This window comes from Clupea harengus, chromosome 9 (assembly GCF_900700415.2).
Source record: "Clupea harengus chromosome 9, Ch_v2.0.2, whole genome shotgun sequence".
In the NCBI taxonomy this organism is placed as follows: domain Eukaryota; kingdom Metazoa; phylum Chordata; class Actinopteri; order Clupeiformes; family Clupeidae; genus Clupea; species Clupea harengus.
Window position 1 is genome coordinate 9,317,467 of NC_045160.1, and position 26,797 is coordinate 9,344,263.

At 41.1% G+C, this 26,797-nt stretch overlaps 1 protein-coding gene across 3 annotated transcripts in view; it reads right to left on the reverse strand.

Moving 5' to 3' along the window:
* Positions 1-762: 762 nt before the first annotated feature.
* The window catches only part of plekhg2 (pleckstrin homology domain containing, family G (with RhoGef domain) member 2), a 65,244-nt gene continuing 39,209 nt past the window's right edge, over positions 763-26,797 (reverse strand). For 2 of the 3 annotated variants that reach the window (XM_031573269.1, XM_031573270.2), the window contains exons 10-20: positions 25,943-26,035; positions 22,700-22,786; positions 19,704-19,737; positions 13,462-13,554; positions 13,192-13,293; positions 9,392-9,430; positions 9,132-9,142; positions 8,761-8,991; positions 7,227-8,604; positions 4,977-6,105; positions 763-3,409 (exon numbers count right to left, since the gene is read on the reverse strand). In XM_031573269.1, coding sequence (XP_031429129.1) covers positions 1,984-3,409; positions 4,977-6,105; positions 7,227-8,604; positions 8,761-8,991; positions 9,132-9,142; positions 9,392-9,430; positions 13,192-13,293; positions 13,462-13,554; positions 19,704-19,737; positions 22,700-22,786; positions 25,943-26,035 — 4,623 coding nt within the window. In that variant the 3' untranslated portion in view covers positions 763-1,983. The remainder of the gene's footprint in view (positions 3,410-4,976; positions 6,106-7,226; positions 8,605-8,760; positions 8,992-9,131; positions 9,143-9,391; positions 9,431-13,191; positions 13,294-13,461; positions 13,555-19,703; positions 19,738-22,699; positions 22,787-25,942; positions 26,036-26,797) is intronic. The other variant, XM_031573268.2, reaches the window with a different exon arrangement.

The following is a 26,797-nucleotide window of genomic DNA, read 5'->3' on the forward strand; positions in this document are numbered from 1 at the left end:
AAATCTTTAATACAATATTACAGTCCTTATACATATAAAAGATACAAATGCAAATATGGTTTTAAATGGTGGTAAAATAACGGTTTTACCTAACAGATATAGCAGAATTACGTCTTTCCCGCCATCTTGGATGAGCGCGCGCACGGGCACAATTCTTTTTGTCTGTTGGCTACTTAAAGGAACATTTGTTTAGTGGATATCAAAAACAAACAAGAAAACACAAACATGCATAAATAACTGATTTATTACTTATTTGGTAAGCATTTCTAGGCAAAATAACCGTTTTGAAAATCAGACCACAGGTAACGCATATCTTGATTTAGGTCAAAACTTAATATCTCATTAAAACGAAAAAATGAACAGTTTCACTTGGGCACCCCTTCTAATATCTTTTAGTAGGCTATAAGCTAATTGTGTGCCAAATTTCATGCTTTTATCACTCTTGTCACGATCGCGTTGTTAAGCCACCTGACTAATAGTAGCTGACACATGCTCTCCCATGTTCCTTATAGTACACATGCTCTCCCATGTTCCTTATAGTAGCTGACACATGCTCTCCCATGTTCCTTATAGCAGCTGACACATGCTCTCCCATGTTCCTTATAGCAGCTGACACATGCTCTCCCATGTTCCTTATAGTAGCTGACACATGCTCTCCCATGTTCCTTATAGCAGCCGTCAGAGGCGCAGATCAACTCTGCTTTCGTCCTCTTGGGAAATGTTTTTGCTGACGAACACAACAAGGGTTCATTTACAAAGATGTCTTATGAGATCTGCAGATTTCTTTTATTATCACTGAAATTCAAATGAGTGTTTAATTGGACACTGCCACCATTTCAGCCCATATTGTTACAAAAAATCTATAATGAAGTAATACAATAACTTTTAGGAAATCGAAATCTTTCATACCTACTTAAGCATGAAGTTACAGAAAAGCAATAAATGCACATAATACTGACATTAAACTAGTTCAAAACTATATTTTGGCAATTCATGTAATTGGACAGACCATATTTGATGAAAACAAAATGTCATCCAACAACAAAACACAAACACGATTACTTCTATGTGACATTGAGAGGCTTGACTGCTGTAAGAAGTCCCCAAACAATAGCACAAACCTGTGTATAACTGTAATTACATACAGTATGTTAATTCAGTGTTGGTAAATGGTATTTCTGGGCGGGGGAAAAACTGTACATATCAAATTTGAATTTGTCACATTAGATATTGTCATTAAAGATTTGTGTAGGCAGAAAAGGCAGGCGTGGATGAGGGGACCATTGCATGTGCTCAGCATAAAAGCATAGGTACTTCTTCTCAGTAGGGCATTTACAAGGAAATCAGAGTCTGAAATACAACAAAGGACATTGAACAACATTTTGACAGAAGAAAATACGGATGTGACTTTCAGGTGTACATTAAAACAAACTCAAATCTGACTCCACTATACAAAGAATATATATGGTTATATAATAATGTACAGAAACAACTTTGATGAACTGGGCAACTGATGAATATCAGATAGTTGGAACTGTTCGATCTGTCCAAGGCAGAAGCACCAGAGATTTACAGCTGCTTTATGGGTTACTGTTTCCCACAACTAATGTGTTATCGCCCTGACAACCACACAACAACACATTCTACATTACATTTAAAGCGCCTTGAGACAATTATATTGTTTTGCTGCTATATAAATAAAATCGAATTGAATTGAATTACAATTACATTACAGACACAGTTTAGTCTGTTTACATTAAGAACGTGTAAAACTACAGAGATTCAAGAGCAAAGGCCTATGAAGTCACTTGCAGTGTTTTAGTGTAATGAGATATTGCAGCCTTTAATACTGACCCCACGCCTGCCTTGGGCCTCAGTGGCTGGGTTCAGAGGTGGGTTTAATACTGACCCCACGCCTGCCTTGGGCCTCAGTGGCTGGGTTCAGAGGTGGGTTTAATACTGACCCCACGCCTGCCTTGGGCCTCAGTGGCTGGGTTCAGAGGTGGGTTTAATACTGACCCCACGCCTGCCTTGGGCCTCAGTGGCTGGGTTCAGGGTTGGGTTCAGGGTTTGCACCAGACTTACCTGGGCATTGCTGAAAGAGGTAATTCGTCCACTGCCAGCAATCTGCAGATTTAAAGTAGTGGCATAACTAGTCTTTAAAACTGGCTGAGGACCTTGGCAGAGGATAGGGTCTTCTAGATCACCTTCTCTGAAGCACTGAGTGGATGTATCTGTTTGTGGGACAGGTGAGTATTGAGTTCCATAGGTATGAGGCTTGCCTGAAGGGATAGCCCCACCTTGATCTGTTTCACCCAGCCAGGCCTCTAAGCCAGGTTTAGAGGGCAGACAGTTAGGCTCAGAATTGTCAGCCCTGATGTATCTACTCTGCCAAGGCACACTACTGAAGTATTGCCCACTCTGTTCACTGGATCCAAATGGACCTTTGTTGGAAGAGTTTAGTTCCACCTTTTGTGGTTGTGGACAGGCAATATTTAATACATTTGTAGGAACACCAATAGGAGGAGGTGAAGCTATGCGAAGGCATGGAGATTGAACAGAAGCTGGTTCAGACTTTAATAAATGACTTCCGTCCTGAGAGGTTCTAGAATTTGGTTGTGCGTTTGTGAAGGCACAATGGTTATTATTGGCAAGTACTGGAGGCCAATTATAGGTGTAAGGGGTAGGGTGTGGCAAGGGACATGGAGACTGAACCCGTGAATTTGGCTCAGAGGCAGAAAAGGGACGTGGCACTCGATTGCGCCCAACACAATGAAAAACACGGTGGTCATTAGAACCTCCGCTACTGGCAGACAATGGTTTATTGTTACTAGAAACCTGTGTGTTGTTCTTGATTTTGTTATTATTATTATTGTTGGTACCTACTATTTCAGAAAACTGTTCTAGAGCTGTTGGACTACAGCAGTGTGCATCAGAAGGCAAGCCTGGACTCTGGTATGGGGTGCACTGTAACACATCCACTGGTGTGCCAGAGCTAAGAGAATTTGCTCTGGAAAGTGAGCCAAAATATTTCAGAGATGGTCTCTTCAGACCATGACCATAATTCAGCGTATTAGCTGGCTGCACAAATGGGGATTTGGGGAGGGATTCTTTTTCATTTAGGAGAGCTGTTAAGGGACCCGAACAGGCTAAGACATTTTGGATATGAGAACTTCTTTTGGCTTGAGTTTGAGTAATGGCCTGACTAATGCGAGAGGCTGCCAGTGACTTGGTCAAGATCAAGTGAGCTGGCGAGGAGGATCTGCGGGATTGACTTGAGCTGACAGCAGAGGGGAGGTTGTTATCCAGTGCACTCATAGGTCCAGAGGGTACTGTGGGAGACCAGCTGACAGGAGGGCTGGCGCTGGAAGGCAGGAGCACTCCCGCGTTGACTGGAAGAGCTGCAAATCTGATGACACAATTAAAAGCAGACCAAAATGTTTCATTGTGTGTATTTCTGAAACAGATATTTGTTGTTTGAATATACTACGCATTTCAACTTGGTTACTAACTTGAACTTAGACCACAAACCAAAGACATATGCACTGCATTTGCTCAGACTACTACGATGGTTCAGAGACGCAGGTACCATCACATCAGCAACATGCAATAAAATGGGGAGTACTGTAATACTCGTCGTGTTCAAGGGTAAGACAAGGAGTAGCAGCAGGTCCATATGCAGACTGTTTCTTCTAGACCTGTGGTATGTGTAATGTGTGTGATATACTGTGGTATGTGTAATGTGTGTGTAATGTGTGTGTAATGTGTGTGTAATGTGTGTGATATTCTGTAATGTGTGTGTAATGTGTGTGTGTAATGTGTGTGATATTCTGTGGTGTGTGTGTAATGTGTGTGTAATGTGTGTGATATTCTGTGGTGTGTGTGTAATGTGTGTGTAATGTGTGTGTAATGTGTGTGTAATGTGTGTGATATTCTGTGGTGTGTGTGTAATGTGTGTGTAATGTGTGTGATATTCTGTGGTGTGTGTGTAATGTGTGTGTAATGTGTGTGTGTGTGTAATGTGTGTAATGTGTGTGTAATGTGTGCGTGTAATGTGTGTGTGTAATGTGTGTGTAATGTGTGTGATATTCTGTGGTGTGTGTGTAATGTGTGTGTAATGTGTGTGATATTCTGTGGTGTGTGTGTAATGTGTGTGTAATGTGTGTGATATTCTGTGGTGTGTGTGTAATGTGTGTGTAATGTGTGTGTAATGTGTGTGTGTGTAATGTGTGTGTAATGTGTGTGTAATGTGTGTGTAATGTGTGTGTGTGTAATGTGTGTGTAATGTGTGTGTGTGTAATGTGTGTGTAATGTGTGTGTAATGTGTGTGTGTGTGTGTGTGTGTAATGTGTGTGTAATGTGTGTGTAATGTGTGTGTGTAATGTGTGTGTAATGTGTGTGTAATGTGTGTGTAATGTGTGTGTGTGTAATGTGTGTGTAATGTGTGTGTGTGTAATGTGTGTGTAATGTGTGTGTAATGTGTGTGTGTGTAATGTGTGTGTAATGTGTGTGTAATGTGTGTGTAGTGTGTGTGTATATGTGTGTGTAATGTGTGTGTGTGTAATGTGTGTGTAGTGTGTGTGTGTGTGTAGTGTGTGTGTGTGTAATGACGCCCACAGATGCACACATGATAATGTGGGCCCATGTGAGCTGTGATGTCACACATGATGGCATCCAAATCCAAAACAAAAATGTTGACCATTTGTACCCAAAATTTTGAATGCCACTGTATGTTTGTAGCCAAACAAAGACAACATAATGGATTATAGACAGTACACATCATATGTCTGCTGTATTGTAATGTGAATACACTGCAAAATGACTGAAATTACAGCATTTCTGTGTTCCTTGTAACCTTGAAACATGAAACAAGACACATTGTTGATGTTTATAAGTAAATTCACTACTCCTCACACAGTAAGAGTTAAAATAGTGCCCAACACTAACATAATGCAAATAGCATAAAGTATCGTTACCTTGGGTTGGAGAGAAATGGACTTTTTTTTGGTTGGCTCATTGTCTGTGCTTTCACCGGCGCACTGGATGGTGCTTGACTGGCACACTTTGTAAAGCAGTCCGGAGAGGTGAAACACAGAGAAGGAGAAGCTGATCCGGGGTGCCTTGAGTTGACAACTGTAGGAGCCTGGATCAAATCATCTGGTTCTCCGTTGAGATCATCTAGGCTGTTTGTGAGACTTTGGCTTTTCAAGGTTGGTGCTTGTTTAAAATTACACCAAGGACCAAAAAGAGGAGATTCAGAACATGTTTTTTCCTCTTGAACGTAGAAACAGTCTGTTTTTGTGTCTTTAATGCCTAGTGCTTGCAAATGGTTGCCCTCGTCAGGGTGTGTGTAGAAATCACAACACATAGTAATTGTCTCCTTGTTGAAAAGCGGATCTTTGGTGACATCTAGGTCCAATTGCATCTCAGGTGGAGGATGAGCACTATTCTCTAATGTATCTGGTTTACATTTCAGGACAAGATCTAAAGGAGTTTCTGAGGTGAGGCTCACTTCTTCAGCCATACTGGGAGCATTTCTCCTGTGTGATATAAGAGCTTCTGTCTCCTCTGCTGTCAGGATGTCTGAGTCTGTGGACATCTGATGACACGGCAAACTCTTAGCCTCCTTTGATTGACTGTTGGTTTTATGCAAGTATGACTGTACAGAGTTGTCTTCTGTATAAGAGTCTAAAGCGTGCCGTGTTCTAGGCTTTGAATGAGCTACATAGGCTTTCTCAGTTATAGGGAGGCAACTGGCCTGGGATCCAGCACATAGAATGTCATCCTTAATTATGTTTCCTGAAAAATTCTCATTTTCATGTGAAGATTCTTGCAACATATGATGTAGAGGAAGGCCTTTACATGAAACGTCTGCTTCCTTGTTCTCACAACGTCTGTCAACCTTTAAAGACATTGAGGTAATTTCCTGTGATCCATCAATGGATGCATGGGATGAACAAACTGATTGGGAGGAAACAAGTGAGACGCTTGCTGTCTGCTCTGTCAGTGTACAACTACTGTCCTGGTAACTCTCTGGGAGTTGCTCCGTGATGGTGGCAACAGAGGGCAGTGGTGAAGAGGAAGCTTGGCTCAGCAGTGGGCTCCCTGTGTGAACAACATAAGAATGGTTCAATCTTCTGGTGATCTATAGAGGAAATCTTTTCACATGATTTCATTTTCTAATGCTGCTTAATAAGCCATAATCAAACCGCTGAGATAAAAGTAGAGTATTGAGACAAAATGGCCTCCAGATCTACAGTGCTTTGCAAAAGTATTCTACCCCACTAAAAGTCATCACCATTTGCTCAATAACAAAAGATACACACAATTTTCATTGTGAACAGTTATTGTCCAGTATATTTTCAAGGCAAAATAAGTAACTATAAACTGAAATATCCGGAAGATCAGACCCTCTCTGACACACTATGCTACACTATGCTACACTATGCTACACAAATGCTTGTGCAGGGCTTGGTCATTAGTAGACTAGGTTATTGCAATGGAATTTAAGCTGGCCTGTCTGCATGTATTGTGAGACCATTGTAAATGTTTCAGAATGTGGTGTATTTATATCAGCAGTCATTGTCATGCTAAATGACGCCACCAAATGGTGTCGAGGCCCAGCTTCCTGAACTCATAAATAAGCACCTTGCAAGCTGTTGCGAAATGTAAACCCCCAACACCATGGAGCACTATCATCACTGTCATTACATATAGTCATGTGAGCTTGGCATCAATGAGAGGTGTGGCTGCTGATTCAGTCGTCCCTTCAGGGGAGGACGCACCCTTTTGGGGGAAAAAGTACTGTACGGCTGTCAATAGGCTGTTTAGAGATAGCCTATGTGTAGCTATGTTTTGTACGAGCATTATTTCCGGTTTACCAGAAATATTTTAATTAATCAATTAATTAATGAATCATCCCCCCACCATAAGTTTATGCATTGAGGCGACAACTACAATGACAACAGTGACGATAATGCAGATAATTGGGTCAAAATAACTGTGACATCATTGGCCAGCTGTTCTTTTATCAGTTCTGTGGAACACTTGTGCAAGGCATTGTTTATAGGAAAGGTTAGGCTAGGTTATCCCATAGGCTATTCACTAAATCACAATTGTCCAATGGCTTGTTTAGGAAACACGTAGAATTTCACAATAATATCCTGATAGGTGGAATGGGTAGTGTGAGAGCTATGGTAGCTATGCTAATCACTGTTGCTACTCACCTGTTGGTAGGGTTTGTGCTGGTGGTGGAACATTAGCTTGGCTTCTTCTAGCCCACAGCCCTCGGGCCTCCTGTGGCCTCTTGTTGTACTGTGGCAGTTTAACGCAGCTGGCTTTGAGGCTATACATGCTTGTTAACATCTGAACCTTACTGGGAATATTCCTTGTTCTTTCGATGACATGCTCATCATGTGTTTCTCCAGCGGGTCCTTGCCCATGGAGCACTGCCCTGTCCTCACACAGCGTCTCTTTACTCTGGGAAGCCCTTCCACTGGCTTGGGCCTGAGTGGGAAGGCCACTACTCTGACCAGACAATGCACAGTATTGACTGTTTTCAAATAAGAGCACATTACAAGCTTGAGGTTGGACAACACTATCAGTTTGTAGATCCTGGTTGGAATCAGTCTCTCCGTCACCTAGATTTGACTTAGCACGTTCAACAGGCCTGCAGGGTAACTGTGTTGTTTTTATTCCACGGCATTCTTCCTCAGAGATGTTGGCACTTTTGCTTGAGTTCCTAATTCTGATTGAATTTATAATCTCCTGGTTCCTCTCCTGTCCCCTCAGTGAATTTGTGTTTGGCTGCACCATGCCGCCATATTCTTGACAGGGAGTCAAGCATTCGCTAGCATTCTCTTTTAAAACCAAGGGCTTGGCCAAGTTTGATTTTACAGGACAAGTTGTCTTTAGTAACTCTTCAGATTCTTTTGGTTCTGAATTCAGTAGGTTATCATCTGAGTGCTCAGTGTTAGAGTCACACGGGCTGTCTTGAGGTACACAGTCCTCAAACTGGGCGACAGAATCTGTTGTTGCTACGGACTCAGCTTTAGAATCTGTTGTTGCTACGGACTCAGCTTTAGAATCTGTTGTTGCTACGGACTCCGCTTTAGAATCTGTTGTTGCTACGGACTCCGCTTTAGGCATATAAGTACTCTCTGATGTTGGAACGATGTCAGAGCGGAGTGTGTGGGGAGAATTCGTCCATTCAGATTTTCTGTTAGTCTCTTCCTGCCAGTTTAATGAGTAGGATGTTTCACTGTCACCTTTAGTGGGGGTTTCAAAGGTGTTTCCCTTCAGATCAGGTGTGGCTCCATTAACCCCGTGTTCATGTGCAGTCTTCTTCTGGTCAGCTGTTGTTGCTTCTATTTGAATCCCACATTGTACATCTGAAGGAACATCCTTGACTGAAGGCAATAACTGCTGTTTTGCTTGAATGTATTTAGGTGATGATTCAATAGCCAAACATGATGAAGGACTCACATCCTTTATTGTATCTGTAATCCTTTGAAGTCGCAACTCTTTTTCCTCCATCTGCTCTGTGTCTGTTTCCACAGGATAGAGTGAGGTTTGCATATCTGGTGGCATTAGGGTAAAGTGGCCCTAGGGACAAAAACAAGAGCAAATTTTGTGTAATTGTTATTACAATTTGTTCAATATAATACTCTTTCCAGAGATCTCTGAAACAGACCCATCTTGACTAACACAGGAAAAAAATCTAAACTGCACACTATGACGTTAACCATTGATATTCCATACCCCATCAGACTGTAATCCTGTCATCTCCTCAGACAATGCGCTTTGGTTGATGAGCTGCATAATCTCATCAGTAATGGACAGGGTTGGCAGGAGCAATATGGTGTCCTCATCCTGACCTAGAGCTGGATCATCCTCAATATCCGCATTGATGACAGAGGAAGCCAAAGTGCTGGTACTCCCTAAAGAATCCAAGCATTCAGCCTGTGTGTGCTGTTCATCCACACTACCCGCCTAAGAGCCAAACACACACGAGAGAACAAGCGTGCATGAAAACACACAGAGGGTTTGAACATCCATGAAATGTTTCTGGACTGAATACTGTGGCTAGTGCTAACTGGACTTAATGTAGATATGTTTTGAATTGTTCTTACCTTCAGAATGACTGTGTAACGGTATGAATGAAAAAAGAACACAGTATTAGACGAGAGAAAGCTGATGATGAGGAGAGTCACACTAAAGCGTATTCTAACAACATTACGCTGTCTGATCAGGCGGTACCACAGCCCTGTCTTCATGTAAAACTATGGATGCTACAACCCAAAGAAAGGGATTCATTTGAGGGGTGAAATGGCAACTCTCCTCGTCCTAGACAGAATTGTTGTTCATGCAGTGAGTTTGTATGTACACTCACCATTCTGTTGAAATGTGTCCTCAATATGTTTGTCGGGGGCTAAGCACAGAAAACAAAGTTGAGTTAGCGCAACTGGCATTATGACAAGACAATGGCCCTCATTCTCGAACATTTTCTGAAGTTTCTTCTGAAATGTTTCTTACGGGCTTCGGAAAAACAACGTAAGCAAAAGACATCCGCCAAATTCATGCACGCTTGAAAATGCGGTCCTACGCAGCAGAAGTTTTCTGCGCTGTGCTCCCCCGGAAGAGTTTTCTTAAATTGAAAGCGCGTTCTCGTGCTCCTGAATTTGCATACATACACGCCCTGCCAGCTCCTTATAAGGGCACGCAACCGTAGTGACGTGTGCAGTCGGAATCGACCGAATCTACACGAAAGCAACTCGTAAACGAGTCATGTCAAAGCGGTTTCGTGTACATTACATTTAGTCATTTAGCAGACACTTTTGTCCAAAGCGACGTACAAGGGATAGAACAGTCAAGCTACGAGCAATAGAGACCTAGTGTAACAATAAATACTACTTTACATAAGAAATAGAAAAACGAAATAGGAAATAAAAACGAAGTGCAGGAATGTAACTGCTATAAGTGCAAGTTAAGCACTAGTCGAAGTTCCAGTTAGGAAGGGAGGTGCTCTCTGAAGAGTTGGGTCTTCAAAAGCTTCTTAAAGGTAGAGAGGGATGCGCCTGCTCTGGTAGTGCTAGGCAGTTCGTTCCACCAACGTGGAACTACTTGAAAATTCTGGATTGCCGTACTTGCACAGACGGCAGTGCCAAACGACGCTCACTAGATGAGCGCAGCATTCCGGTGTAGTCCTTTTATTTATTTTATGACATCACGGTGCCTCGTAGAATCATGACTATAGGCCTACATGTGAAACGTAATTGTTAATGATACTTTAATCCGAGGATCTGTAGAGTTGATGTGAACGCAATCACCAACGATTTCTCACAAATTCATTAACACGGAGAGTTTTCTTAAATGCGATTCCTCAAAAAACCACAAGATGGCCCATGGGGCCATCTTGTGGTTTTTTAAGGAATCGCATTTGAGAAAACTCTGGCCGAGTTACGACTGCTATTTCGAGTTCGGAAAGTCTTCTGAAGTTCAGAGCAAATCCCAGATGAGAAAACTTTCATGAATGCCGAATGTTGTCCTAAATCCAATTCCTCTTAAATTCCTCTTAAATTCTTCTTAACTGCGTTCGAGAATGAGGCCCAATGTGCACAAAAGCTGTTTATCTGTTTATTTTATTGGCCTTACTCACTGACAGTTGTTTTAGGAATTTATTTGTCAATTTCCTGTTCCTGTTCCTATCTGCTGTATAGTCTAGACTGAGACCGCTGCTAATGACTTCTGAACGTAATTATTTTAGTGCCATCTCTCATTACAATTGCTCGTGACATTACATTGACAATTACATCGTGATTTGGGGAGATCCGGCACAATTTTAACGGTTTTGGACAGGTCTCTGTTGTAACACACAAATACGACAGACTAAGTTGTGAAATTCAGGTACAAAGGAGTCATAGTTCATAAAGTTAAGCAAGAATTACACAATAAGTTATGGTTTGTTAAGAAGTTATTACAACAGTGAACATGCGCCGTGTTACAACCTTGAGGCACAGAAAAAGTGTGAGACAGTTAACAGTTAACAGTCATGTACTGTATGTAATAGCACTAAAATCGTGACCTTCCGGAGGAAGCCAGGGCTTCTGCACAGAGATGGCATTCACTCATAAACATGTGCAGTTCCAGTTGCCCTGATTCACTAAGACAATCACAGAGATCTCTCTCATCGGCAGGCTCCCAGCCAAATCAATCGGCAGAAAAGCTGTTGACAAGGGTCTGACAAGTGGCAACAGTTATCCAGGTTAGGGTAAGGGTAGGAATTGGATATGAACCCAGGTTAGGGTCAGGGAAGGGGTTGGATATGAACCCAGGTTAGGGTCAGGGAAGGGGTTGGATATGAACCCAGGTCAGGGTCAGGGAAGGGGTTGGATATGAACCCAGGTTAGGGTCAGGGAAGGGGTTGGAGGTGGGAGAGCCCTTGGGATAATAAACCCAGATTAGGGGAAGGGAAGAAAGCGGGATACAAACCCTGGTCATCTTAATTCCTAAATCCCCAGGTTTGGGTTAAGGTAGACAGTGTAACTGCTCCTTAACCTGACTGCTGAATTTGTATCAATTCCACTGGTAAATAAAGGACTTTAATCACCATACTGACCTCGTTAATGAGAAGGAGGAGCAAAGCAGGTGAGCGAGAGCAGGAAAGCAAGCCTGTCTCAAGACATCTCCAAAGAGAGCAGGTGAGCAAGCCTGTCTCGAGACATCTCCAAAAAGTCTATTTGGATCTGAGGACACTCTATACCCACGCTGTTCTGTAACCAATACTTTGAATGCTGGCCCTCACCATTTTTCCACTATTAATTGTATATTTCACGTGTATGTTTCATGGAATCATGTATGTACCATGTACATATCCTTTGATACGTGTATGAATCCATCGGCTTGCTCCTGATTATCTCTTCTCCTTCTCTCCTCCCTTCCCTTCTGCTCCAAGCAGATGGGTCCCCCCTTTGAGCTGAGGTTCTGCTCAAGGTCTCTTCCTGTTAAAAGGGAGTTTGTCGTTGCCTCAGTCGCCTTAGTGCTTGCTCTAGGAGGTTCAGGCTTTGGGCTCTGTAAAGCACCTAGAGACAATTTCAGTTGTTATTGTCGCTATATAAAAAATATATATATATAATTGAATTGAATAAGTCCCCTCTCCCCGCACAGAGGGGAGTCATTATATATTGTTATTGCGGTGGGCAGGAATGACTTCCAGTACCAGTCCTTATTACAGCAGAGTTGAAGGTGCCTCTGACTGAAAAGACTCTGCTGTCTGACCAGTAGGTTGTGTCGGAAATGTGAAGCGCTGTCCATTATGTTGAGCAGTCTGTGCAACCCATCTATCAACACCCAACTCTAGGGGCTCCAGAGCAGTCCCCAGCACAGAGCCAGCTTGTTCAGTTCCTTAGTGTCACTGGCTCTGACGCTGCTGCCCCAACCAATGGCTGCAGAGACAATTGCAACAACAGACTGGTAGAACATGCAAAATCTTGCTGCACATATTAAAGGACCTAAGCTTTCTCAAGAAGTAGAGTCTACTCTGTCCCTTCCTGTAGAAAGCCTCAGAGATTAATTTCCAGTCCAGTCTGTTGTCAAGGTGAACACCCGCGTATCTCTCCACCACCTCCACCTATTCTCCCAGGCTGGAAATGGTGTGCATCTTAGTCCAGGTCCTCTTAAACTCCACAACCATCTCCTTTGTTTTGGCCACATTTAAGACAAGGTGGTTGTTTTCACACCACAACACACAGTGGTCCACCAGTTCCCTGTATTCAGTCTCCTGTCCACGACTGACACGCCTCACAACCGCAGAGTCATCTGAAAATGTTTGCAGATCACAGGAATCCGAGTTGTACTAGAAGTCTGAGGTATAGTGCGTGAAGATCCTATACAGTGTGAAGAGGACCCCCCAAAAAACCCACACTGGGGCAAATGAGTAAGTGTACTGGTAGAAAAAGTCCCAAATCCTGACTCCCCACTACCAAGCACAATATATCTGGTTTCCTTCAGTAGGTCTTTCAGCAGCACATTAAAGCCCTTCAGCCTGCATCTTGGGCTCATTTTAAAAATAATTTAAAATCAGCCTTTAAAATAGTGTCTTCACCCATGAATTACATACTGTGACTGGGTAAATGTACACACAACCTATTTTTTACCCGGGCTGTATGTGTAGAGAAGAGGTAAGAGACATACCAGACTGTCTCCTGCCACGTCTGTGTGGAAAGATTTGTTCCCATAACAGACTCCCAAGACTCCCCCTAGTCTTCTCATGGGTGAAGGTGTACTCTGGGGGCTCTGGGGGAAAGAAACACTGTTAGAGAACCAGCAGATCCAATCATGTCTTTTCAGAAGTGGGGGCTCTGGGGGAAAGAAACACTGTTAGAGAACCAGCAGATCCAATCATGTCTTTTCAGAAGTGGTGTTGCCTTCACTGTAGAATACTGGGTCCATAAATGCACTCACCAGATTGTCTCCTGCTTCGGTTGTAGCCATGAACATCATTCACATGGGAAGACAGGGAAGATTTCCTAATGACCTCATGGTCTAACTGCAGAGCTATAGGGTAGAGAGTGTCCTTAGTCATAATATATGCAAGGTTATACAAATGTATTATTCATGTTGAGGATTCAAAGGGCCATATTGCAAAATATATCTGTACAAATATCTTAAAATATGTCTCAATAAATTAGGGCTGTCAATAGATTAAAAAAAAATAACTAATTAATCTCACATTTTGAAATTCATTAATCTAGATTAATCGCGATTAAAAGTTTGTTTGACTGTTTTTTTTTTTTTTACTTCCAATGCAAAAGATCTCTATTTCCATACATTGTCAATCAAATGAGCTGTGACACCCAGGTAATTGTCATTGCTGACTGATGTCCAGTGGTCACCAGTAAGGGTGACGGTGGCAGCTTGCTCGAGGAGCTGAATTTTTCGTGCTCTCTCGCCGTCATAAAATGAATGTATGCGAGACACAATGGTGCCCCTCGACGGTATATCGTAAGAGTTGTCTCCTGAAGCAATTCGAATCACCTCAGTCAGCCCAACGTCCTTAACTATGTTGATGGTCCGACAGTCACCGGCAACCCAAACTGCTAAAGCGTTGGTAACCTTTTCACGGACTGGTCTAGTTATTTTACTAGAGAAGTCGTAGAGTGTGGGTTGGCGACCATCTAACCTGGGACTGCTTTCTGTCGGGTGCTTTGCATTAAGGTGATAACTTAAAGACGAGCTGCTTCTGTGATAGCTAAATTCAATTTGACAAATGCTACATACAACTTTAGTTTAGTTGATTGTTCCGTAATTTTGCCTATTAAACAGAAACTTTCCGCCCAACAATCCCTCAGCTCTCTCCATCTTCAACTACCGCAGTGGTTGTCAAACTTTTTCTGTCATTCCCCACTTTGAACAAGGGGGGCTATTGGTAGGCCAAGCCCCCTACTTACATTGCCCGAGGGGACACATGTTCAAGTCTGGCCTGATGTAATTTCCCAATCCTCTCCCCACCTCTTCTCTGCATCGCTTCCTGTCATAACTTCATAACTATCCAAATAAAGGCATTAAAAAAAAATGAAATGTTTTTTTTTTTTTTTTTAAAGTTGCGTTAATTGCGTTAAAATATTTTATCGCGTTAATCGCGGCCGCATTAATCGCATAGATTAACGCGTTAACGCTGACAGCCCTACAATAAATACATTATTACATAAAGTGTTAATAAATGCTTAAATGATGATTTAAGGATTAATTGATTTTGTAAATATTTTATGGTGCAATATGCAAAGGGGTGGGCCTTTGTATAGTTTACCTGATCTTTAAAGGGAATCCTATGACACATAGATATATAGATATATAGATAGATAGACAGATAGAGTGGTGGGAGGTTCTGGAGAGAGAGACAAAGAGAGTAACTGAAAGTGGCAAAGAGAAGAGCTGACATGAAGAAGGAGAAAAAGAGTGGATATACATATAGACAGGGTAAGAAAGAGAAAGAGTGAAGAGAGTAAAGATGGAACGGAGAGAAAATGGAGAGATATGCTGAGCTATGAGCTGATTTATTTATTGATTTCCTTTACTGAACAATAATTAAGAGAGTATAATTAAAAGTCAAATTAAACCAAAACCATTTGCAGTGGACTCTGTTCTCAGACACATCGAGTGAACATTCCGAACACAGCTATGGAGTGTGATAAAGAGGAGTTAGAGAGGAAGGGAGAGATAGATAGATATATAGATAGATAGATAGATAGATAGATAGATAGATAATTAAGCACAGGTGCACATGATTATGATGTCGCAATGTCAATGTCAGTCTACTTGTGGCTACAGTGTAAGTCAATGTAATGTATCTTAAAAAGTCACATTGCAGCTGTTAGATTTCGGTGGATTTTATATATCAGACACAATATAACTACATCTCAACAACCCCCACAAGTTAGTTTGCATAGCACCAGGCCACAGCCATCAGGCTTGGCGCCTGACCTTTTGTCTTTGTTGAGAGCCATCACACATGGTGCCTGGCTTTTGTGTGTCTTGGAGCCAGAGCTATTAGACTCTGATTGTTGGCTTTTGTCTGCAGCCACGACAAGATGGCTGAAGCAAAAACATTAGCATCTATACCTGGTATGACCATATATGGCCCTTGGTCAAACTAGACTTCCTCTTTGACCTCCAGACACACCCATCCCCTTCCCTACACACATATGTTAGTTCTACAGTATAAATGTATGTACAGTGCCCTCCACAATTATTGGCACCCCTAGTGAATATGAGCAAAACAGGCTATAGAAAAATATGTCTTTGCTGTTTATCCTCTTGGTCTTTCACTCAAAATATTCACAAAAATCTTACCTTTTCATTGAAGTAAAATTATTGAACGAAAAAAAAACTGTTGACCTTAAATAAATATTTTTCCCCAAAACATGTGTGCCACAATTATTGGCACCCCTAGAAAAATCTTATAATTAAAATATAACTGAAGTATATTTCCAGTCATGTTTTACATTTTTAAGTTCACCTGTTTGATAAGGAACTCTTAAGAGGTCAACCATGACTTCCTGTTCCACTGGCGTACAAATATGAGGTGACACAGGCCAAATTCCATTAGTCATTCATCACTATGGGAAAGACCCAAGAACACAGTGACGATGTGCGACGGAAAGTTGTGGAGCTGCACAAATCAAGAAATGGACACAAGAAAATCTCTAAAGAGTTGAAAATACCCATTTCCACTATCATGGAAATAATTAAGAAGTTTAAAGCGACAGGAGATGTTAAGAATCAGCCTGGAAGAGGACGTGTGTGTACATTGACCCCACGCACCGTGAGGAGGATGGTTCGACTGGCAAAATAATCTCTAAGGATCACAGCTGGAGAATTGTAGAGGTGAGTTGAGTCTTGGGGTCAGAAAGTCTCCAAAACTACCATCAGACGCCACCTACATCACCACAAGTTGTTTTGGAGGGTTGCCAGAAAAAAGCCTCTGCTGTCAATCAACTACAAACTAAAGCGCCTACAGTTTGCCAAATGTAAGTCAGACTTTCAATGGGGCGAGTTATATGGTCAGATGAGACCAAAATAAAGCTTTTTGGCAACAAACATCAAAGGTGGGTTTGGCGTAGACAGAAAGATAGCCATACAGAAAAGACCCCCATACCCAATGTGAAGTATGGTGGCGGATCTTTGATGTTGTGGGGCTGTTTTTCTTCCAAAGGCCCTGGACATCTTGTTAGGATACATGGTATCATGGACTCCATCAAATACCAGCAGATATTAAATGAAAACCTAACAGCCCCCTCCAGTAAGCTTAAAATGGGCTGTGGTTGGACCTTCCAGCAGGTCAATGATCCGAAGCACACCTCAAAATCAACATAAAAATGGTTCACCGACCGCAGAATACAGGTTTTGCCATGGCCATCACAGTCCCCCTACCTAAATCCCATAGAAAATCTGTGGGATGAGCTGAAGCCGAGTCTACAAACGTTGACCTCAGAATCTGAAGGATCTGGAGAGATACTGTATGTAGGAATGGTCTCAGATCCCGTGCCATGTGTTCACCAACCTCATCACGCATTATAGGAAAAGACTCAGAGCTGTTATCTTGGCAAAGGGAGGCTGCACAAAACATTAAATTAAGGGGTGCCAATAATTGTGGCACACATGTTTTGGGGAAAAATATTTATTTAATGTCAACAGTTTTTTTTTCTTTCAATAGTTTTACTTCAATGAAAAGGTAAGATTTTTGTGAATATTTTGAGTGAAAGACCAAGAGGATAAACAGCAAAGACATATTTTTTTATAGCCTGTTTTGCTCATATTCACTAGGGGTGCCAATAATTGTGGAGGGCACTGTACATCTCTGTAATGTATGAAAAGAAGGAGAAAGAAGACCGACCCGTTACCAGCAGACGTGCCTTATGCATGCTCGTGTTGTGTCGCGGTGGCCGTCTTCCACAAGTCTGTTATTCTGAAGAAGCTAACTTGAACCAAGCCTGGGCCTCTGATGAATTCGCCGGAGAACAGCAGAAGCTTTCACAGCCATCCTCTTATTTACAAGACTGACGCAGCAAAGTTTGATCGAAGTTTCTGTGTTAAGCGATTCTTGAGAATAATAATAAGCAGTCCCTGTAATAATAATAAGCAGCTTGCACTGTAACCAGAAATCTGCTAGCCTGCCAGATAGCTAGTGTTAAATCTTCTTATTATGCTTGCTAGTTAGCTCTTAATGTTAGCCAACTTTGGCACATTTGCAAGAATGATTCGGCCAACTTAAACTGTAATGGATAAATGATCAACAGAAGAAATGAGTGTGAAGGTAAGCAGACTCTAATGTTCCTCTAAAATGGACTGGTAAATGGTAGCTTGTCGAAGTTTAGCCTTCTGACTGTGTTGGATATAAAGTTACTGACGTTACTGACGCAGCTGTCAGAAATCATTATCTCACTGGGAGACATCACGCTAAGCACAGTTACTCATAAGTGTTGTATCATATAGACTATCATCCTCGTTTGCAGGAATGATACATAAACATGAAATGTAATTCTCCCAGAAAGGCAGGAATGCAGATTCTAGGTTGGGCAGTAATATGATGGGGCAGATGGCATCATCACTGAAAGGCCTTGTGTTAAAGGAAACTGTAGCACCCCAGGTCGTTCACAGTAAAGTCGGCTGAATCAAATGGCATAAAGGACAAAAGGCCTCACAAAGCCAAAGATTTTCTTTGCTGTTTGTTTTCTTTGCCTTTTCAGCAGTTTTAGCAAGTCAACAAATCAAAAGAAAATCTACCACTTTCTGTACTTTCAGGTACTAATTCAGTTTGGAGAATGAGGGGTGAGGTGTGCGAGTGGTGGGGGATGGGATGAACAGAGTTGCTTCACTGAACATTTTGATCACCAGCCACCACTGCCTGTGAAGCATCTGTTTTTCAAATTAAAGATTCAGAGTTTTTCTATCCTCCTGCACCTGGGCCTCTAGTTTCTCTTTCTATCCTGGTTGAAGCCAGTTTTCATTCTCCTGTGAACGATGTGGTGCAAAACTTTCTTCAGATATCTGTTGTTTGGTTGACAACTCCTTGATTCCCTGAAACAATAGCAATCTGATGCATTTCTTAAGAAAAATCTTTCTGTCTGACCATCTTTCTGTCTGACCATCTTTCTGTCTGAACATTTATCAATTGAATCAAGTGCTGATGCTCCTGATACTGAAGTAGGCCAAAGAAGGCCATTATTATTGCTTCCCTTGAACAGCAACAGCGGTCTTTAGCCACATAGACATGATTAAAAAGGGTTTTCTAATGATGCAAAAGCCTTTGAAACATAATAGTTTAGGATTAGTTAACATAATGTGCCATGCAAACACAGGAGGGATAGTGGCAGAAAATTGACCTTTTACTGTAGATATTCCATTCAAAATATGGACCTTTTACAGCAGATATTCCATTCAAAATATGGACCTTTTACTGTAGATATTCCATTTCCAGCTGTAACTAGTCATTCACAACATTAACATTATCTGCACTGTATTTCTGATCAATTTAAAGAGAAGCACATGTCAAGTGTCTGATGAGAAATTGTAGATGCCTTATACATCTGTATGAAGGCTCCGGCAGTGCATATGATACAAGTTCTGCAATGTAGACAACGCATTCGATTGGTCTAAAGACTTGTTCAAACTTCCACTTAGAAACACTGATTGGTCTAAATACTTGTTCAAACTTCCACTGATAGAAACACTGATTGGTCAAAAGACTTGTTCAAACTTACACTGATAGAAACACTGATTGGTCTAAAGACTTGTTCAAACTTACACTGATAGAAACACTGATTGGTCTAAAGACTTGTTCAAACTTACACTGATAGAAACACTGATTGGTCTAAAGACTTGTTCAAACTTCCACTGATAGAAACACTGATTGGTCTAAAGACTTGTTCAAACTTACACTGATAGAAACACTGATTGGTCTAAAGACTTGTTCAAACTTACACTGATAGAAACACTGATTGGTCTAAAGACTTGTTCAAACTTACACTGATAGAAACACTGATTGGTCTAAAGACTTGTTCAAACTTACACTGATAGAAACACTGATTGGTCTAAATAAAGACTTGTTCAAACTTACACTGATAGAAACACTGATTGGTCTAAAGACTTGTTCAAACTTACACTGATAGAAACACTGATTGGTCTAAAGACTTGTTCAAACTTACACTGATAGAAATGGTTTCCAAGAACCTGGCGTGCCTGCAAATAAATACAATCATGAATGAATTAATAAATAAATAAATAAATAAATAAATAAACATCACACACAAGTAAATACTGTAAATATAATGTACTTATTATATAGCCCTTCAGAATGCTGTATTCAAATGTATCATCCCTGAATCGTAACCCATGTATCTAGATTAGGGTGACCAGACGTCCCGGTTTGACCGGGACAGTCCCGATTTTGAGTTGCGTGTCCCGAGTCCCGACAAAAACCTGTCGGGACGCTAAAATGTCCCGGTTTACACCAACCACTATGAAATTGTCCCGGTTGTCAGCGATTACATCGCCGATGTGGTCTTATTATTAGGGTTGGGTACCAAGAACCGGTACCAATATGGAACCGGTTCCAATACAACCGGTACCTACCCGGACCGAAATGCAACGCAGATTTCGGTGCCTGCGCCAATTGAACACGGTCGCTAGGCAGATTCCGTGGGGCACATGTAAAACTGCCCCAGCTCCCAATGTAAACTTTGTCCTGTGTCGCTCACGCTCATTGGTGTTTTCATAGCAACAGTCTTATGACGGTGAAGAGCAGGCAGCATTTCACAGAGCAAGCACAAACAGAACTAGCCATCAACCTTTTAACAGAGAAAATACCGAAAGGTAAACGGTCAAAAGTGTGGCTGTATTTCGCACAAAAAGATTCAAACATCGCGACGTGCAGCAAATGCAACAAAACAATTGCGTGAAAAGAGGGGAGAGAAGGCAAGAGTAAAAGGCAGATCAGCAACCGAAGACTGAAAAATAAACGGAGATGACAGCTAACCTACGGTAGTCTCTTAAGGGGGCAGTACACATTTTCTCGTACTCAGTGTGTTCAAGTAACAAGATTAACTATAAACAAGATAGAAAAGATAGGTAAACAACTCATAAAATGGTGAAATTTCATGAAATAAATGCAAACAAAATAATACATTTTTGACTCCAAAGGCAAATATGCTCTTATTTTTGCAAAAGAAGTTTGAAGCTGTTTTTTGTATTTATTTATATTTATTTAAGTATACTATAAACTGTTGTTTACAGTTAATATAATGTTCATAGTTTGAAGTTAAAAAGTTTAAAGCTGTAGTTTGAAGCCAAGTGTTTTGTATGTTTTTTTATTTATAATATACTTTAAACAGTTAATATATTGTTCAATTTGAAGAAAAAAAATTGCCTTGGGAATAAAAAAAGCCTTTCTTTAATGTGGTCAATCGTCGCTTTGTGCTTTATAAAAAAAAAAAAAAGTATCAGTTCAGGCACCGGTATCGTTTTAAAAGTATCGGTTTAGCACCGGTATTGGAAAAAACCCAAACGATACCCATCCCTACTTATTATAGCCCGATCATTAACTAAACCCATGTAGAAGGACTAATAAAGCGTCCAGCAGTTGATTTGAACAATGTGTGTGTGTGTCAGTCAATCGTAGTGGTCTGTGTCTGCATAATCTGTGCAGCCAGCGTTACAATGTATATTTGTAAACATTGTTGCAAAAGCCTCTTCTATCTGTCTCGTTTTAATGGTCAGGCTATATCCATAGCTAGTCCAGGGCGATGATTATTCAGCGTTCTGCACACACTGCAAAACCTAATTTTCTGTAAGCCATGGTGGTAGCGCAGATGTGAAAGATCATGTGAAAACAGCCAAACATGAGGCAGGGGCTAGCAGCATAGCCACCTATTTTAGCAATTTTAGCAATGTTAGCGCTGGAAGTGGTGAGCTCAAGCGGGCTGCTGAGGAGGGGACGTTAGCCAATAAAATGATACTTCAGCAAATTCCCTCCTCTAACAAATATACGGAATAAATGTTTCCAATAGGGTGTGTGTGTTGTTGGAATAACACTGGTAACACTTTACGCTAATGGTACAGGATACAATTATCATGAATTCACGCATGAATTCATTGATGTAGTATATGTAATATTATGCATTATGTCATTAATGATTTATGTATTACTGCATTCCTTAATATCCCATGAATCATCAGGAATTGACGTGTTCATTTGTCATTCGTGACCTCATAAATGAACAACACAACTAAAGCATTAGGTACAGCACATCATTATGAATTGTGCTTTAATAAGTATGATCATGATTATTTCTTTTTATGCAAAACAATGTGGTCATCACTGCGCAAATTCTGATTTGAACACAACTTGTGCCTAATAATGTACCCACCTAATGTTGATGTGTTGTTCATGCATGAGGTCATGAATGAGAGGCTATGAACTCATGTCAATTCCTGATGATTCATAAGATATAAAGGAATGAAGTAAAGCACAATAATAATTCATAATTCATGTACCCTTACTGTAAAGTGTCACCATAACTTTAGTTCAAGCCTGTGGCAGCAGTTCAAAATAGTTTGTTTATTGCCATGCAATGAAAAATACCTTTTCACAAACTTTTTCACAAGTTCAGTGGGTACATTTTCCAAAAGAATGCTTTAATTCTGAAAAATAAAGTTGGTCCCACACAAAACTCACTCAATGTCTTTTAATATTTTTTCTTAGATATGTAGGCTACATAGAAAATGCATGAATAACAACTGAGATACCCCATTATGTTGTGAACAGTAGGCCTATGTGTGCTGTTGGCAAAATCTATGTCTATGTCTGACCTGGGCACATGTTCAGGATAAAAAGCGTGTGCGTGCACGAGCATTACGGTCGCGCGCAAAGTGTCCCGGTTTTAGGTCTGGGAAATCTGGTCACCCTAATCTAGATACATATTGCATTGCATATTGATTTTGAAAAAGCATAACAGAATACAGTATTTCATAGTAGTTAGTAAGTTAAGAGAACTAACTCTGATGTGCTGTGATGCTAAAGATGAAAAAGTGAAATAAATATTAAACCTGGAACTCACTTCATTTAAAAAGAGTTTACTTTGAACATCCCATCACTACTCACCAAAGGGTAGTGATTCATTTATAGAAGTCCTAACATACTAACCTTCTGTGGTAAGGAAGCTGGATGGTTCTCTACTATGAGTCTCTTGAGATAGTGCAGCCAGAGACGCTTCTCTTCCTGGTTCTTGGCCTGCAACATTGAAAGGTTTTCGAATTTCAAAGGCAATTCATCTGTTTGTGCTTACAGTCTGTTTCATGGTGTAAGAGTTTTCTAGTTCACAGCGTTCACAGCTAGTTCAGCTTGGATTCAAATTTCCAAGGCAATTCATCTGTTTGTGCTTACAGCCTGTTTCACAGTAAAAAGACTTTCCTAGTTCACAGCGTTTACAGCTAGTTCATCTAGGTTGCCAGTTCAGCTAGGTTGCATATTCCCGGCGTGTAGGAGTAGCGTCCCAACTCTGCATTCAAAAACTCTTTTGTGAGCCATCCCAAAACCTAATTCCGTGATCCTAGCCTTAATGGTAGGCTATTGCTTACTTTCACAACATTGAGTGGAGTATAGCCTAGGGTGACCAGATTTGAGTTTGTGAAAAAGAGGACACTTCGTCGCGGGACCCCGCCCCCTCCCCCGCGACAGAGTTTTTGGACATCTTTTTAATATGCAGATGACCCCACCCCGCCGCGACGAAGTTTTGACATATTTTTCACATGCAGATGTCATGTACTATTGTAAGCAATGCAACTAGTGGGGGCGGCAAGGTGCTCAGTGTTGCCAGATTGTAAATGGCGTATCATATCAAAGGCTCAAAATGATCGTATTTGGAGGATAATTATCATATCTGGCAACACTGGGAAGGCGGTCGACCAATGCCAGTTCTCTCTACAATCAGAGCTCGCGCAAGAAGGTGGAATGTAAGCGAGATACCCTTTCCAAAACTTGTAAGGACGTAATAACTAGTTTGTGAAAGAGACCCAGAGAAACGAAAAATATACGATGAGGCAAAATCCCGGACGCTTTTTAGGTCTCGAACAGAGGACATGTCTGGGTAAAAGAGGACGTCTGGTCACCCTAGTATAGCCTCAACCTTAGATCTGAGTGGGTGCTTTTAAAAATAGGGGCACGTCTTTCACAATCAGAGCAAACAAGCAAGTCTCCAGTAGGCTAACTTTTATGGTTGTTTCATTTGGCTTTGGCATTCACATGAAGCAACAACGAAGTTGCAGAAAACACGCTACCTAAAAGGTCAGCCTACCTCATGTTTGTTTATCATGCTCCAGCCTACCTCATGTTTGTTTATCATGCTCCAGCCTACCTCATGTTCGTTTATCATGCTCCAGCCTACCTCATGTTCGTTTATCATGCTCCAGCCTACCTCATGTTTGTTTATCATGCTCCAGCCTACCTCATGTTTGTTTATCATGCTCCAGCCTACCTCATGTTTGTTTATCATGCTCCAGCTCACAAAATGTGCTGTACAAGGAAGACACCACATCAACGCAGTTTAAACACGAAGGTGTATTGATTATCTCATTCATCATTTGGACCAAGCATTGGTTCACTGCCGTGCTTCTCAATGGCAAATATAACTGAAATCCACCTAGGCCTAGCAACGGAAGCAACATCTAAGCAACGGAAAAAGTGAAAGAGAGAAATGATATGACAGAAACAGAGAAAGGGTGAAATTATGTCATCGAAACTTCAAAGCACATTAACTCACACGGTTCTGTTCACTTCGCACTAGCCTATCACATCAGCCTACTTCATATTCGTTTATCATGCTCCAGCCTACTTCATGTTTGTTTATCATGCTCCAGTATGTAATCGTCATTGAAATTTCAGAGCACATTAACTCACACGGTTCTGTTCACTTCGCACTAGCCTATCACATCATGCACAAACATGGTTAGAACTTAGCGCACCAAAGTGCAGACAGTGGTTGAACTTAGCGCACCAAAGTGCAGACAGTGGTTGAACTTAGCGCACCAAAGTGCAGACAGTGGTTGAACTTAGCGCACCAAAGTGCAGACAGTGGTTGAACTTAACGCACCAAAGTGCAGACAGTGGTTGAACTTAGCGCACCAAAGTGCAGACAGTGGTTGAACTTAGCGCACCAAAGTGCAGACAGTGGTTGAACTTAGCGCACCAAAGTGCAGACAGTGGTTGCGACGCCCTCTGAACACCCTTTTTGTCTCTCCCGACTGCTCTGCCAAAGACAGACCCAGTGTTAAGTCTGTGAAGATGAGCTCTCTTCACAAAACCACATTAATTAAACACATGCCACAGAGTTTGAGAGCATTGTTTTACAAGTCCCATCACTATGGCACAATTTCAGTTCCTCTTGAGGTAATGTTCAGCTATTACTACTTACTATATGTCAGTATAATTTGATTACCCCAATTATCTGCGACAGTGACAATATGTTTTTGCAGATGTCATATACTGTATATATGTCTCTGCTATCAGGTTTTTTTTTGCTGGGCCATTTAGATTCTCTTAAACTTGAATTCTTTTCAACAACATACAGTATGTTTAAAAACTCTTCATGTGAGACTGTTTTAGAGAATTGTACTAATTCAGGATAAAGAAATGATCAGATCTCTATTTGTGAGATATAAGAGTAGAAGTGAATTGATCAGATCTCTATTTGTGAGATATAAGAGTAAAAGTAGTTCTAAAGCACATATTTAACATTAACACTAGCATTAACATTAACACCTACTTCCCTGAACTACTAATGGGGGGGAAGAGGGGCATGCTTCAGTACCAAGCCCCCCTCAGACCACTGACTGACTGACTGTTATTGGCATTTGAAAGGCCAAGCCATCAACTAATGACTGTGGTCAGACAGTCTTCTTATTATTTGAGTTGAGACCTCAACTATTTGGACTGCTCATGAAGATGTCATGAAGTGTTATTACACTGTCAAATGCTTTGCTAAGAGTGTCTTACTTTCCTTGACCTCAACTACAGCGGTAAAATCTGGACCTGTCATAAAGATGTATTCAAGTTTTATTACACTGTCAGATAATTTTATAAAGGTGTCATGATTCATTCTTCCCAACTATAGTGGTACCATTTGTCATAACAAAGACATTTACAGGTTATATTGTCTTGGCTAATATCAAGTTGTCACAAAGACATTTACAGGTTATGTTGTCTTGGTTAATGTTAAGTTGTCATAACAAAGACATCCCAAACAATGTCAATTTGACATCAGAAATGACAAAATGTCCAGGATTACGTTGAATGACAACAGTCATAAACATTACTAAAGACCCCTTCATGTTCATGACAGTTGTAAGTGTTACCTTATAAGCGTGTTACCTTAAAGTGTTTCATTATTACCTGAATGATATGCTGCTGTTTGGGTATTGTCTGATCTGAAATCTTGAAGCATAGGGGGTCCTTCATGTTCTCCATAAGTAGAAGGTTGCAGCACTAGATGGAGGAGGTGAGGGTGGAAAACAGAAGAGAAGACTTCAAAATGACGAGAGAGACAGGAAACACTAAGGATTCATATTCACACAACACAACTGAAGCAGAGAGATGGAATGTGAGAAAGAGGAGTTGGAGAGGGATAGAAAAAACAAGTGGATGGAGGTTCTACAGAGAGAGAGAATGAGTGAAAGTAGGAAAGTGAATGGACAGAGGGGAGGAAGGAGATGTTAGAATGATCGATGGATAGAGTGAAATATATAGACATGGCATGGAAGAAAAAAGGAAATAAGATGGAGGGGAGGATAGAGGACTGTAAAGTCTGAGAAAGCTGAGGCAGAGAGATGGAGTGTGAAAGAGAGCAGACTGAGAGGGACAGATAGAAAGATGGAGAGATGGAGAGAAAAAAAGGAGTATTCCTAGTTATACATTTGAATGGAGAGGGACAGAGAGAAGAGGAACCTTGGTGCAGGCATCAGTGAAGCACAGGTGCAGGCCAGTTAAATTACCCTATTATGATTTCACAATGGCCCAATGTAAGTCAATGGGAGAAATTGTATTAGTTTTTCTTTAATAAAGTATAAAGATTAAAGTACAATAAATACATAGCTGAAGTGTCCTTTACAAGACCTACATGACAAAGTCTGAGCGACGTTTCTATGTTAATCGGTTCGATTTGAAGACACATTTTCTCAAACAATTTGCCATATTCTCAAAACTACACACACACACACACATTCTTTATTTGACTGCTTGTGTGTGTTG